Source organism: Xenopus laevis, chromosome 2L (assembly GCF_017654675.1).
Source record: "Xenopus laevis strain J_2021 chromosome 2L, Xenopus_laevis_v10.1, whole genome shotgun sequence".
Classification (NCBI taxonomy): Eukaryota; Metazoa; Chordata; class Amphibia; order Anura; family Pipidae; genus Xenopus; species Xenopus laevis.
Window position 1 is genome coordinate 15,050,925 of NC_054373.1, and position 15,518 is coordinate 15,066,442.

The 15,518-nt window shown below is 38.3% G+C and overlaps 1 protein-coding gene across 3 annotated transcripts in view; it reads left to right on the forward strand.

The window, feature by feature from the left end:
- Nucleotides 1-15,518, forward strand: part of scaf4.L (SR-related CTD associated factor 4 L homeolog) — an 86,990-nt gene that overhangs the window by 26,862 nt on the left and 44,610 nt on the right. For 2 of the 3 annotated variants that reach the window (XM_018245942.2, XM_018245943.2), the window contains exons 6-16: nucleotides 267-412; nucleotides 562-708; nucleotides 1,441-1,556; nucleotides 3,763-3,886; nucleotides 8,567-8,734; nucleotides 9,436-9,515; nucleotides 10,285-10,475; nucleotides 10,684-10,784; nucleotides 11,205-11,318; nucleotides 14,078-14,234; nucleotides 14,336-14,481. In XM_018245942.2, the coding sequence (XP_018101431.1) occupies nucleotides 267-412; nucleotides 562-708; nucleotides 1,441-1,556; nucleotides 3,763-3,886; nucleotides 8,567-8,734; nucleotides 9,436-9,515; nucleotides 10,285-10,475; nucleotides 10,684-10,784; nucleotides 11,205-11,318; nucleotides 14,078-14,234; nucleotides 14,336-14,481 (1,490 nt within the window). The remainder of the gene's footprint in view (nucleotides 1-266; nucleotides 413-561; nucleotides 709-1,440; nucleotides 1,557-3,762; nucleotides 3,887-8,566; nucleotides 8,735-9,435; nucleotides 9,516-10,284; nucleotides 10,476-10,683; nucleotides 10,785-11,204; nucleotides 11,319-14,077; nucleotides 14,235-14,335; nucleotides 14,482-15,518) is intronic. The other variant, XM_018245944.2, reaches the window with a different exon arrangement.

The following is a 15,518-nucleotide window of genomic DNA, read 5'->3' on the forward strand; positions in this document are numbered from 1 at the left end:
TAGCTGCTGATTGGTTCCTGTCCTACAGTGCAGTGAGCTGAGAGCCACCAGTGCCCCTGCACAGCCTGTGAATTCAGGGATCAGAAAGTGGAAGGGAGGGGTTATTAATGGTTTTTGCAGAAATATTCAATAAATCAGCCTGAAACTACTTTTTTAAGCACAATTCTTCTATATCTAAATGAGTAAAATGCACTGGTATGTTATTTTTTACACAAAATGTCTCCTTTAAGGAATGCTCTTATTTGACTATCTTTGCTTTTCTGTAGGCTCTTCACCACCCTCTGTTATGATCCCGTCAGAACTGCCTGATGAACTTCAAGAACCATCTCCTGCTGCACCTGTTCCTCAGTTACCTACTCCTGATGCTTTTGCAGCTGTAGCACAATTGTTTCAGAGTAGCCAAGGACAACAAGTGAGTGGCAATATTGCAAAAACATGGAGCAAAAAAAATGTTTTCCTTTCCATTTCTTTTTATATGTATATTTGTGTTATTGACGTGTGACCGTTCATATTGTAATCCGAGAATATCACCTAAAACACTATAAATGCTGTATTTTTCAGCTCCAGCAGATTCTTCAGACTTTTCAACAACCTCCAAAACCACAGTCTCCAGTGATTGATGAAAATGTATTTGCTCAGGTTCAGGCCATAACATCTCAGCTAAATGCCCCTGCACATCAGCCAGAGAGAAAAACTGCGTTTGACAAGGTGATTAGACTGTAAATGACTGTTTAAAATCAGCTAGTGCACCTACAACAACTTGTTAAATGATGACAATTGTGAATTGATGTGGAAACCGTTTTTCATAATCAAGGGGCTGCAAAGTATTGGGCCAATGTATTTATGGGGATTTGTCAAGTTAACTTGATAGGCTCCTTAGACAGCACGAAATGCTCTGTAGTATAGATACAACTATTCCAACTACAGTAACTAAATACTTTTTCTCTGCCTACTTCTGGAGATCTAAAATCGTATATACAGGTATGGGATCTGCTTTACAGAATGGTCGGGACCTGGGGTTTTCCAGATAACGGATCGTTCTGTAATTTGGATAGTCGTGCCATAAGTCTACTAGAAAATCATGTAAACAAAAACCCAATAGGCTGGTTTTGCTTCCAATATGGATTAATCAAATCATAGGTTGAATCAAGTTCAGGTACTGTTTTATTATTACAGAGAAAAAGGATATCCTTTTTTAAAAAAACTGGATTTTGGATAAAATGGAGTCTATGGGAAACAACCTTTCCGTAATTCGGAGGTTTCTGGTTAATGGGTTTTCCGGATAACAGATCCCATACCTGTAAATATAAAATCGTAGACAAATCTCCAATGACTGATACTTTTTTTGCATATTAAAATAGTAACAAGAAAACAAGGGCCAGATGAGGCAAATGTTCCATTATCAGCTTGGAGACTTAGTGTTTTCTTTACCCTTTTCAGTTGCTTGACAGATTTGATTATGATGATGAACCTGATGCAGCCGAGGAGTCAAAGAAAGAGGCTTCAAGCCCTCTTTTGTCGGCACCACAGCACTCTCAGCCACCACTGCAACCTTTGTGAGTAGTTTTTTGCTTATGTATTATTATTTTGATGCACATGATGTTATTAATGTGTTAACGTGTAATTTAATACTTTACCCATTTCAATTTCACTTGTACTGGTTTAATTTTAGAAAAGTGTACTTTCACAAGTTAAATGACAAGGAAAGGCCTAATCACTGCACAATGTCATTTTTTTATTAAAGGGATCCTGTCATGGGAAAACATGTTTTTTTCAAAACGCATCAGTTAATAGTGCTACTCCAGCAGAATTCTGCACTGAAATCCTTTTATCAAAAGAGCAAACAGATTTTTTTTTATATTTAATTTTGAAATGTGACATTGGGCTAGACATTTTGTCAATTTCCCAGCTGCCCCTGGTCACGTGACTTGTGCCTGCACTTTAGGAGAGAAATGCTTTCTGGCAGGCTGCTGCTTTTCCTTCTCAATGTAACTGAATGTGGGACATGGTTTTTACTATTGAGTGTTGTTCTTAGATCTACCAGGCAGCTATTATCTTGTGTTAGGGAGCTGTTATCTGGTTACCTTCCCATTGTTCTTTTGTTTGGCTGCTGAGGGGGAAAAGGAAGGGGGGCGATTTCACTCCAACTTGCAGTACAGCAGTAAAGAGTGATTGAAGTTTATCAGAGCACAAGTCACGTGACTTGGGGCAGCTGGGAAATTGACAATATGTCAGATTTCAAAATTGAATATAAAGAAAAATCTTTCTTCTTTGGAGAGATTGGATCACAGTGCAGAATTCTGCTGGAGCAGCACTATTAACTGATTCATTTTGAAAAAAAAAAAATTCCCATGACAGTATCCCTTTAAGCATCCCTAAGTGATTATAATTAGGGATGCACCAAATCCACTTTTGGATTTGGTCAAACTCTGAATCCTTCGCGAAAGATTCGGCCGAATTGGAATTTGCATATGCAAATAAGGGGTGAGAAGATGAAAAGATTTTTAATTCCTTGTTTTGTGACAAAAAGTCACACGATTTGCTTATGCAAATTAGGATTCGGTTTGGCCGGGCAGAAGGATTCAGCCGAATCTGAATCCATCGGAAAAAGGTGAATCCTGGCCAAATCCCGAACCGAATCCTGGATTCGGTGCATCCCTAATTAGAATCACTAATCTTAGACCCCACACCAGTGCTCCTTTTTTTTTTTTTTTGTACTGAAAACTGCACCTGCCCAGGATACTGATGTAGTTAGCACCACACCACCATATTGCTTCTGGTCCACACAATTATTGCCCAGTGCTCTATTGCATATGTGCTCAATCCAGAACAGAAGGGAGCATCGCAGAGACTGGTGTATTAAGTCTTTTTTCTCCTATTAAATGACAAGGGGAGTGTAAAACAGTATGGGTAAAGGTGTCTTTTATCTCATTCTATGTTGTCCAAGTTGCTAAAAACATATTTTTCCTACAGTCTGGTCTTGTGCTCTGAAAAAATTAGCCCTGTTGTATTCTCTATTCTTAACAGTAGTGTCAAAATTAAAGGGGAACTATTGCGAAAATGCAAATTTCATATAAGCGTCATCATGCTGAAATAAGAAGTTTTTCGAAATAGTCAATTAAAAATTTGAAACCGTTTCTGAAGTATTCAAGTTACTCTTCACAATCCCTCTCTCAGCATCTGCCTCTCTTCATTTTCCTAACCAAAATAACATCAGAGCAGCCTCTTTCTTTCTCCTGACAACTTCCTTGACTACATGGTGGTCAGGCTGGTGGGAAAATGACCAGCAGGTGGCGCTGTTGTAAAAAGATTCATTCATATTAACACATGTATCTTGGAATCTAAAAACAATAAATGATGAATGTCCCCTAAATGTTAAATAATTTGTGACCAGTAGACATGCCTCTCTCCTCTCACTCCTTGTGTTCCACTCTCTACCCTAGGAAGTGCTTATACTGTAGCCTTGTGCTTTTAACAGCTGCTTATTTTATTTTCAGATTTTTCTCTCAAAATTCTTATTTGGAATTGGTGTATTTTCATTTCTTTTTTTCATCCTAGTGTTAAATAAACTCTGCTGTCTCTGTGGAAAAAATTAAAATGGGAAATTGAAAATGTTTCCTCCTAGTGCATGGATTTTTAACCACTTTTATTTTACTTCCCCTAGTGTCCAATGAGATTTAAATGAAAATACTTTTTCTGAAAAATTATTGTTTTTATCTTAAATGTGTTCACAGCTAAGCTATAATATTTGTTTCTCTATAGCACATTCCCAGCAGACAACATGCAGCCTGCAGCTTATCCTAGTCAGTTGCCTGGTCAGGTGCCAAACATGGATCAGTTTCAGCCCATGATGATGGGTATGCAGCAGGAACAACTACCTCAGCAGGTACATTGCCAGCAATATTTGAAAGTATTCAGTTCTAAACTGTTCTTTACCTCTCAGTGCATTTGTAACCGTATTTATCATGCAGGAATGCTAGAGTTCTTTGTGATGGATGCATTTACTGAAATCATTTTGCATGTAAACAACTTTGTAATAGCTATGTGCACATGTCAAGGGGAGGGTATTTCCAGGAGTTTTTTCATGCTGGTTAAACGGACTACTCGAGTAACACTACGAAAATTATTTCACTTCTCAGTGTACCTCACTCAAGGTGCTTAAAATTTAATTTTAGTTAAAGGGGTTGTTCACCTTTGTAACAAATTGACAAATCTAACAGTTCACATGAATAGAACAAACTTTTCCATAGAAATAGTTAACAGAAAAAGTACAGTTCAAGAGATATTCACCTCAGAAGTGTCCCTGTACTAATCCTTCAGTTCCACACAGACCCTGTGCTGGGAGGGGGTCACTGACCCCCAAAAACACTACAGTGTTCACTTCCTCTTCCTTATATGACATCACACATTGTACTGGCAGCTAACTTAACTCCTATTGGCTATGTCTGCTGTCAATCTGCCACTGCTTCCTGTGCTGGGCTGTGCTGGGGAATTTGAGCAGCATTCAGGTACTGAAGAGAAACTGTTACAAGTTTGTGAGAGGGAGGGGGAGTGTGGGCTGTGTACTGCAGAGACTTCAACTGTGAAGATGGGGGGGGATCGACCTGGAGTTTTACGGATAATGGATCTTTCCATAATTTGGATCTTCATACCTTAAGTCTACTAGAAAATCATGTAATCATTAAATAAACCCAATAGGCTGGTTTTGCTTCCAATAAGGATTAATTATATCTCAGTTGGGATCAAGTACAAGCAACTGTTTTATTATTACAGAGAAAAGGGAAATCATTTTTATAAATTTGAATGATTGCATTATAATGGATACTATGGGAGATGACACTTGTACTTTCCAGAAATATATTATTTTGGGGGGGGGGGGTCCATGTATTATTTTGTGTATTTACCTCATAAAAAATCATTATTCAGCAGCTGACGTGACTTCCAGGACTATTTGTATGAGCTTAAGGCTTTCCAAATGAGTTGAATTTTTGTGCATGAAGTGAAATATTTTTCTGGTATAGATCCCTATATCATGAAAAATAGAACTTTTTCATTTTTTGGTATTTAGAGCTCTAAATCTTGTTCCAGAAGTGGAACACTTAAAAAAGGTATCGTTTTCCTAGGTAAATTACCGCCCCCCTGGAAAAAACCTACCTGCCCACAACACTGCTCTGCCTGTCACTTAGGGCTGCCACCTCACCCTTTTAAAACCAAACACATGAAATCCTCAGCCTGCATGGCTAATTGGCAATTCATTTAGATGCATGATACATGGCTGCACAGAAATCAGTTCAGTCTGCAGCATCTAAATGAGTTGATAATTAACCATGCAGGCTGTGGATTTCATATGTGTTTGGTTTTAAAAGGGTGAGGTGGCAACCCTACTGTCCCTGCTAGATGTGTAAGTTACATACGTTTCTAAGCAAGTCAGTGGTGGTTTTGTCGCAATTTTGTAAATAACTGACATTATGCTTAATGCCAAAGGTATTAAAAGATAAAATATAGAAACGCCAGTATTTATTCCCAGAAAAGTTTGCACCCCTTTGGCACTACATTCAGTTTTAGTCTAGGCAGAAGGAGAGGGCCAGAATTGGGAGAACAATGTTGCGCCTTCCTTTTCTGCAGTATTTGTCTGCATGGCTGTGTGATTGTTTGTTACAAAGCAGGTTTGTTTATATGCTGCGTCTGTTAACCTCTGCCATTACAACTGAGTAATCAACCAATGATCATTCAAATTATGTGACTGGTTACAGTTCACAAGCACCCAATAAATTACTAGGAGGAGGGCAGTATCAACATCCAATAGGAAACAAGTAAGGGCAAAGCCTGGGCATGATGTCATCATATAGGAAGTTCTTGGTGTGTCAGGTTCAAAATAGGCCACTCCCATCACTTCAGAAAACTGGTCTGAGAGACAGGAGAAGGGCTGAGTTAATAGGTATAAAAATTAGCTTTTACATTGGCATTTTTTCTTTTTGTTATGGAAAATGGTTTTTCTAACACATTGAGAACATTGTTAGTGGTTTTATAAGATTTGTACATTGAAGGTGAACAACCCCTTTAATCTCAGGAGTTGTAATGTGGCATTTAAAGGACAAGGAAAGTTAAACTAAAGAAGTAGGTAGAAATGTTGTACATTATATTTTGTGCTTCTGTACCAACCCCAGGCAACCACAGTCCTTAAGCAGTAAAGATCTGTGTCTCCAAAGATGCCCCAGTAGCTGCCCATCTTCTTTTCTGCTGATTCACTGCACATGCTCTGTGCTGCTGTCACTTACTGAGCTTAGGGACCCACTCACAATATACAGTACACATAGAATAGAAATGTCACAATATACGTCTGGTTAGTAATTAATACAGATAATTACTACATGGCAGCACAGAAACCAGTGCAATTAGCATCAGAATTTAATAACAGCTGCTCAGAGCCCACTGAGCATGTGAGTGTCATAGACACTTTCCAAGATGGTGACCCCCTGTGACAAGTTTGAAGTCCTGGATCATTGCTGCTATTGACTAGCTGAAACTTTAGGCTTGTGCAATAAGTCCAGTATATAAAACATGGCTTTTTTAGTCCTTTTCATTTTTAGGGTTTCCTTCTCCTTTAAACTTCTATGTGGTGTGCCACAGCTCTAAAAGCTAGCACTGCTAGTACAGGTGGTTATTTAAATGTTCTAATGCGTGTATTTGGTGATGGGAACTGGCTGTACTTACTGTGTCAAACAGCTTCAGTTTACAGTAGGAAGTGGCATGGATTGTTTCAGATGTTTCCTTGCCAGATTAAATACACTGTAGCACATTGTACATTGACTTCCAAGAACAACGGGGCAAATTTACTAAAGGCGAAGTGGCCGCCGCTAGCGAAAATTCGCCAGAAATGTGATCAGCAGGCACATTGCCAATTTACTAACAGGGGTAAAGGACAATTCACTAGCGAAAGAGACCATTTCTTTTAGGGTGGGCTCATGTCTAGGGCATTAGAGGATCTCTTTTTGTCTTTATTTAGCTTCCTTTGACATGTTTAATAAGTGGCCACTTCAAGCATCTGTGCCATCTCTAATAGATGTCTATACGACCTATATGTACCCGCCCTATTCAAATTGACCGAAGCGTAAGAGTCCTAACGAAGTTTCGCTCACGTAAGATGGCTATGAAAATTTGCCCTTTAGTAAATCTGCCCCAATGTCTCCCAGACCCTAAATGCATTATACAATGTGAGGCAGAGGGTTAGGATGCCCAAAGTACATTATAAACAGTGAGAGTCAGTGGAAACTTTAGTCTCAATACATTATATAGTCTGTATACATTATATAGTCAGAAAATTAAATAAATGATTTCTTACACCCCAGACCTCCTCCAAAAAGCAGGTTATATGAAGGATGCAGAAGGTTTCAGTATTGTATAAATCAAAAGGTAATCTGGAATAGTTTCTGGCTATAAATGCTTCAAAGCTCCACCTAGTAGTTGATATGAGAATAGCATCCAAGCAGGAGAAAGCTTTTTTTATTTATTTATTTTTTTTTACTTGGGAGGTAACATTGAATAGAAGAAACAGCCTATTTAAAAGCAGTTGCATTGTGCAGTCCTGACTGTTTGTGAATGCTCAGGATCAGACGGAATGCGCTGAGATGGCTGCCTGCACACCAATATTGCTAAAAAAAAATACATTCAAAGAATAAAATTCTGCCGGGCGACTAAATCTCCCCGAATCTTAGCGTGTGCCCTTACCCTAAAAGCCCAGAACTGTCTGTTGTGCACATTGAAATGCAGGCCTGAAGCATTATCTCTGCTCGGGTGTAGGCATGCATACACAGTGGATTTTGCTGCTGAAACATGACATTTTGCATTAGGAAATCTACCCGCAGTTCAGAAGACATGGGGAGTGGCAGGGCAGCGGAGAATCTGAAATCGTATGCATCATCTGGCCCCAGCCTTAGATCAGTGATCCCCAAACAGTAGCTCATGAGCAACATGTTAATCTCCAATCCCTTGGATGTTTCTCCCAGTGGCCTCAAAGCAGGTGCTTATTTTTGAATTCCAGGCTTGGAGGCAAGTTTTGGTTGTATAAAAACCAGGAGCACTGCCAAACAAAATCCACATAGAGGCTGCTAAACGGCCAATCACAGCCCTTATTTGGCACCCAGGAACATTTTTCTTGCTTGCATTCATTGCTCCCCAACTCCTTTTACTTCTGAATGTTGCTCACGGGTTCTAAAGGTTCGGGATCCCTGCCTTAGATCTTGCATATTTCTGACCTACCCTCCAAAGCCATTTAAATAGTGTTTATATATAAAAGTAGCATTCTGAAGACATTATTCATTATATAGAAACTGCAAAATCCAATTACCTATTTATAAAGCTCCAACATACGCTGCAGCAGAATACAGTAAACGGGTTTATACATTGCGCATACCAATTATGTACAAAAATACAGATAATAACCAATATAAAGGTCAAAAAGGGTCCCTCTTAAGAGTTTACAATCTATAAATATTTTCTGAAATGTAGTTTGTAGATAAAGCTTGGCTTTTTCATTTTCTCAAATTTTCTACGATTTTTTTAAAAGCAGACTCCGCTTCCTCCCAATGGCCAAATGCTTGGATTTGGTATGGTTCCTTCTCAGCCCTTTACACCTATGGTACCACCTATGGTGTCTGAGCCTCCTGCCCAGGGTTTTCGAAACACCTTTCAAATGCAGCCGAATGAAATGCATGTGCAGAAAGGACATCAACAGGTAATAATTTAATTCTACATTAGCTGTTTGATTCTATTACAGGAAATGGTTAAAAACTATTTATTAAAAAGTCTGTTCTTTAACTGCATCTGCTAAACTTTGTATTTACATATTTCTTTATGTGTAAGTTATGTAAGGATGACATTATTGCCATTAATATATTAAAGCTGTTTTGCAATGATGGTGTGACCACAAAATACATCATACAACAAGCCGCTACAGATGTTATAACATTTTGTGCAAAAAAACAATGCCCTTACCCTTTAAACAAAACAAGTATTATTGTCCCTATATTGCAACAAGTTTAAGCACAACTACTACATCGGTCATCCCTGGACTATCATGTACCACATTCACTTTCATCGAATTCATTAAGAACATTTTACAATGCATTTTTTTTTTCTAAACTGGGACTTCTTTTACGTGCAGCTTGCTTTAGCAGGGTTAATGCTCCCAAATGGTTGCCCTCTTTTGGACTCCACAGGGATCACCTGACAAAGATGCTGCTAGTTTTTCTCCTCTTCAAACAAAACTAGGATCGCTCGTCAGTATATTGCAGTTTACGAGTTTTAACCTTGCTTTTGTCCTATCTCAGACCTGTTTCAGCCAAGTTAGCAGTGGTGTAAGAACTTCAGTTTTTGAGTGCGTCTTCAACTGTCATGTAGACTTCCCTCCCCCATTGTTTTTTTTCTTTTTTTTAGGAAATGCCAATGGAAGTCGAACTGCCAAATATTCAAGAAAACAAGCGTCATATGAATGAACAAAGCAACTCTGTATCTAGGTATTGTAAACTGTAAATATATTTGGTTTTTGAAAGAGTAAATTAAAAGAAGTACAGGAATGGGAAAACTGTTATCTAGTAAGCTCCAAATTACAGATAGGGCATTTCCCATAGATCCCATTTTAAGATAATTTATTGTTTAAAAACTGTTTTTTTTTCTCTGTAGTAATAAACCTCTACTGTGTACTTAATGATAACTAAGTTGCATGAACCCATATTGATGGCAAAACAATACTATTGAATGTATATGTTTAAATTAATTTTAATAGACTATGGTTATCCAAAGGTCTTTTATCCAGATAACACAAGGCCCCAAATGATCTGGATAATCTATCCTATATTTGTGCTCTCGGTTTAAAGTTTATTGCAGACCCACTTTTTGGAAAATGCTTAAAAATCCATGTGAAAATATTTGTAGTACAGGTATGTGATCCGTTATCCAGAAAACCTTTATCCACAAAGCTCCAAATTACAGGATGGCTCTCTCCCATAGACACCATTTTATCCATATAATCCAAATTTTTAAAAATACCTTCCTTTGTTTCAGTAATAATAAAACAATACCTTGTACTTGATCCAAGATATAATTAGTATTTATTGTAAGCAAAACTAGCCTATTGGGTTTATTTAATGTTTAATTTTTTAGTAGATTTAAGGTATGAAAATCCATATTGCAGAAAGATCCATTATTCCGGATAACAGGTCTCGTACCCGTGCTGCGTGTAGTACTGCAATATTTGGATTTGGTCTAAGTTTATTATTTTGTTAGGTCACCGAAGAGACGCCGTTCTCGTTCTGGTTCTCGTTCACGTCGCTCTCGTCATCGGCGCTCACGTTCCCGCTCTCGTGATAGACGTCGTCACTCACCAAAATCTCGTTCTCAAGAAAGACGGGACAGAGAGAAGGAAAAAGAGCGAAGGCAAAAAGGACTTCCTCCTATTAAATCAGAGACTGTTAGCAGTAAGTTCGTTTTTGTAGGTTTGGTTTGGCTAGTGAAAACAGAAGTCTCAATGCTTTTGCTTGTTTTTAGGGCTCCTGTGTTAAGTTAGTGGCATCTGTGCGCCATTATAATGGGTAATTCCCAATAAATGTTTTGCAAATGCAAAATGCAGGCAGATCAGCATGTCTGACATTATTATAGTTTGGCTAAAACATATTTATTCTTTAGTTTGTAGTACTACACTCTGGATAGGACAGCTGGACAAAAAAACAACACAACAAGATGTTGGAAGCTTTTTGGAAGAGTTTGGACCAATTGAATCAATAAATGTAAGTTACGTTAAATTTGCTTAATCTTCAACTCTTACATTTCACACCTGCCTTTTAGATGGAGATCACAGAAGAACTGCTAAACAAAAAGATAAATAAATAATTATAAAAACAAATAATTGCTGATTTTCCCGGAATATCTCCATTTACATCATACTAAGTTAATTTAAATGTGAACTATCCCTTGAAGTTGCAGATTGTGCCTTGTTTTACTGCAAGAAATAAGTAAAATCCTAATAATCCTTGTTCAAAAAACCATCCAAAAGTATATCCAAACAAGCCCTACTGGATTCTATGCAATTTGAGTAAGGTCCCTGTTTTTGCTTTTTCTTGTGCCCGTCTATTTTGTTGCTCTTTTTAATCTCAAATTACTAGACCTATTTAACGTCATCCTTCAATAAATCACTGTTTGCTGTTTAGATGATTCCACCACGAGGCTGTGCATATATTGTTATGCTCCACCGCCAAGACGCATATCGTGCCTTGATGAAACTGAGCAGAGGAAATGTCAAAGTAAACCAGAAGGCCATAAAGGTAAGTCACTTTCCACTCATCTACAGACTGTGCAGCACTAAGTCCACAACTCCTTCATTTTCTTTTACTCTCGTGCAATTGAATATTAAGAGATGAAAGCCCCGTCCAACTGCATGAAGATTTTGATGCAGTTTCAGTCTTGCATGAATTTCCATTGTTTGTTGGTGACTTATTGCTTCTTATAGTCTTCCTACAGTTTTACACCCCTTTACAAGAAGACAAAAGTGTGTGTGGGCCAATTTCCAATGGTGAAAGACCCTATTTCATTCAGGTGTTGCCTGTAAGGCATCTTAAAAACAAATGCTCTGTAAAGCTACAAATGTATTGTTATTGCTACTTTTGATTTCTCCTCTTTCTATTCAGGCCTCTCCTATTCATATTCCATCCTCTTATTCAAATCAATGCATGGTTGCTAGGGTAAATTGGACAATAGAAACCAGACTGCTGAAATTGTAGACTGGAGAGCTGCTGAATAAAAAAACTAAACTAAAAAACCACAAGTAATAAAAAATGAAAACCAATTGCAAATTGTCTTAGAATATCCCTCTCTACATCATACTAAAAGTTCATTTTAAAGGTGAACAACCCCTTTAATGCTGCAATGCACTGTTTTCTATCATGTAATGTGAATAAATCAGACTTCTATATATTGTGAGTAATCCCTAAACTCAGGCAACAGCCAGCAACCCAAAACATGTGCTGTAAATTATAAAATGGGGATTTACTGGGGTCATTTTGGAGACCCAGATCTTCATTTATAACGGTCTGTGACAGCACTGGGCTGGTTTTAAAATAGTTTAAAGTGCACCAATCGTGACCAAAATCATTTACTAAGTAAATACACTATGTGAAAGTTCAAGAAATTCGATTTTTAAAACAGTTAGAATTGTTTGTATAATGTAAATGATCAGCTCACTATTCCTTCTGCAAGATCTTCCCTATCGCCACTGCAGTTCTAGCTGAGGCAGCCATCTTGGATTTCACTTGCTCCTCCTACCTATATCTTCCCAGCCAACTGTAGCTCTGAAATCTCGCACATGCTCAGTTGAAATTCCTTGCTTGCTTATCAACCCTTCTAAGCTATTTTCAAATCAGCCAAACCCGTGTGTTAGCTGCTGTTCAGTAGTGCTGCCACCTGCTGGAAGTTAGTGTGTGCCCTTCATTTGCATAATAATATCACCAGCAGGGGACAAGATAGGGAAATCTCCTGATACCTCTAGTGGAGGAGTTTACTTAAACAAGGCATTCTGGGTAGAATACCCAAGCAGTGTTACAATCAGAGCATGCTCCTGAAATTTGCATATTATAGTCTCTGTTATAGTCTCAATATGGCCTCCCTCAGTGAAAGAACCCATTTGACAAAGTAAGGGATTTTTTTAAAACCTGCAGTTTTTCCAAAAAACATATATGTAGTTTGATTAAACGTGTTTAGCTTGTACTGGCCAGATTGATTATATGTGCTTGATTTTGAAATAGTTATGTCTCAGAAACCACTACAAAATGAATGTAAATTACAGAAGTGCTCAGAATCGCACTCAAGTCCAAAGAAATGTTTATTTGTGTTTTGAAGCATATGGTGTCTCCTTGAATATAGAAGTGAGACCTAGGTCTGACTGCTTGCTGCATATTACAGGCAATATTTACTTGTAGGCAGGAGACAGCACAGTAATGCAGGGTAAAAAAAACATACATCGAGCAGCCGTTTCCTTACTGAATGCAATGTTTTATATACTAAACTTATTGCACCAACCTAAAGTTTCAGCTTGTCAATAGCAGCAATGATCCAGGACTTCAAACTTGTCACAGGGGGTCACCATCTTGGAAAGTGTCTGTGACACTCACATGCTTAATGGGCTCTGATTGGCTGTTGAGAAGCTAAGCTTAGGGCTCGTCACTAATTATCCAGCAGAAAATGAGCTTCCCCTGTAATATAAGCTGATGCTACAGGGCTGATTATTAAATTCTGATGCTAATTGCACTGGTTTCTGTGCTGCCATGTAGTAATTATCTGTATTAATTACTAATCAGCCTTATATTGTGACATTTCTATTCTATGTGTACTGTATATTGTGAGTGGCTCCCTAAGCTCAGTAAGTGACAGCAGCACAGAGCATGTGCAGTGAATCGTCAGAAAAGATGGGGAGCTACTGGGGCATCTGTGGAGACACAGATCTTTACTGCTAAAGGGCTGTGGTTGCCTTGGGCTGGTACAGAAGCACAAAACATTATGTACAACATTTCTAGCTACTACTTTAGTTTTACTTTCCTTGTCCTTAAAACGCTGATGCTTTAAAGAGGATGCGACTAACATTAATTGGATGACTAGGGTTGTTCTAAACATACTTTTTGTCTGTTTGAATTTGTAACTATGTATGTTTTTGTTTCTTGCACTAAAATTTAAATTTTGAAATGGAAAGTAAAGTCACATTGTACTTTGATTCATATGAGCACAAGCAAAGCAAATTAGCAGGACCTCTGTATAAACCAACCCTTCCCACAGATGCAGCCTCCCAGACAGATTAGCAGCAGCTCAATATACAGAGAACTCGGTGGACTGGTCAATGGTTGTGCTCATACAAACAGGAAGTAGAATGTGACCGTACATATTTCCTGATTGAAACAAGAGGCAAAAAGTTTGTTGAGCACAAGCAATAACCATTGAACTAATGCTGAAAAAAGGGGCATGCTGAAAATTTAAATTTCTTTCATGGTCCGTTTGTGCTTATATAAGCTTTTACAAATGTTGCATTCTCTTACAGATTGCATGGGCTTTGAACAAAGGAATTAAATCCGAATACAAGCAGTACTGGGATGTGGAGATAGGAGTTACATACATACCGTGGAATAAAGTCAAACCCGGGCAGCTTGAACATTTCTGTGAAGGAGGAATGTTAGATAATGACACACTATGTCCAGGTAATTCTGATACAATGGATGCTTACCCTTGAGCTTTTTTCCCCTCCCACTATTTCACCAGATCATCAGAAACTTCAAGCAGCATTTTTTTTTTGTTACAGAATGGAAAGCACTAGCAAAGAAACCAGAGCCAAAGGATGTATCTCAAAATGGTGCAACTGAGGCTAAAGGATTGGGGGAGGCTTCTACTGCACCTCAAGTTCTGCCACTATTATCCATTTCTGTACGTGCACCCATCCCTGCAATGGTAAGATAAGTTGGAGTAATACATGCACATCATTTGCAGTTCTTGTGTATGTTTTTGTAAATGTCATATATATATATGAAGAACCAGACTTTTGGTGTTCATACACTTAATTTTTTATGGTTTTAACATTTGCTGGCTAGATGATATTGATGGCTATCTATGTACCATGTTAGTGGCGTAACTAGATATTACTGGGCCCCACAGCAAATTATTTTTCAGGCCCCCAAAATGTTTAGAGGTTGACTTGTTTCTCCAATATTTATTGAAATTGTATATGAATTAGGGCCTCGTGGGGCCCCTATACCTCCTGGGCCCCCCCCCTGCAGCTGCAGGGTCTGCTTCCTCTATAGTTACGCCCCTGTACCATGTGTTTCAGTCATTTCCTTGGTTGAGCAGGTTGGGGTGATATCACTCCAACTTGCAGTAAGGAGTGACTGAAGTTTATCAGAGCACAAGTCACATGACTGGGGGCAGCTGGGAAACAGACAATATGTCAAGCCCCATGTCAAATTTAAAAATTAAATATAAAAAAATCTGTTTGCTCTTTTGAGAAACTGATTTCAGTGCAGAATTCTGCCAGAGAAGCAAGCAGTATTAACTGTTTTGAAAAAAAAAAAAAAACTTTTTTTCCCCATGACAGTATCCTTTTAAATTATAATGTTCATTCCTACAGCGAAGCCTTTGAATAGACTGGGGACATAAAAATCCTTTGGGGACACCACATTCACCAGTTGGACAGGCCTCATATTTATGATGGACCCAGGTACAGTTAGGTCCATAAATCTTTGGACTGAAACAACTTTTTTTCTAATTTTGGTTCTGTACATTACCACAATGAATTTTAAATGAAAAAACTCAGATGCAGTTGAACTGCAGACTTTCAGCTTTAATTCAGTGGGTTGAACAAAGCGATTGCATAAAAATGTGAGGAACTAAAGCCTTTTTGTAACACAATCGCTTCATTTTAGGGACTCAAAAGTAATTGGACAGTTGACTCAAAGGCTATTTCATGGGCAGGTGTGGGCAATTCCTTCGTT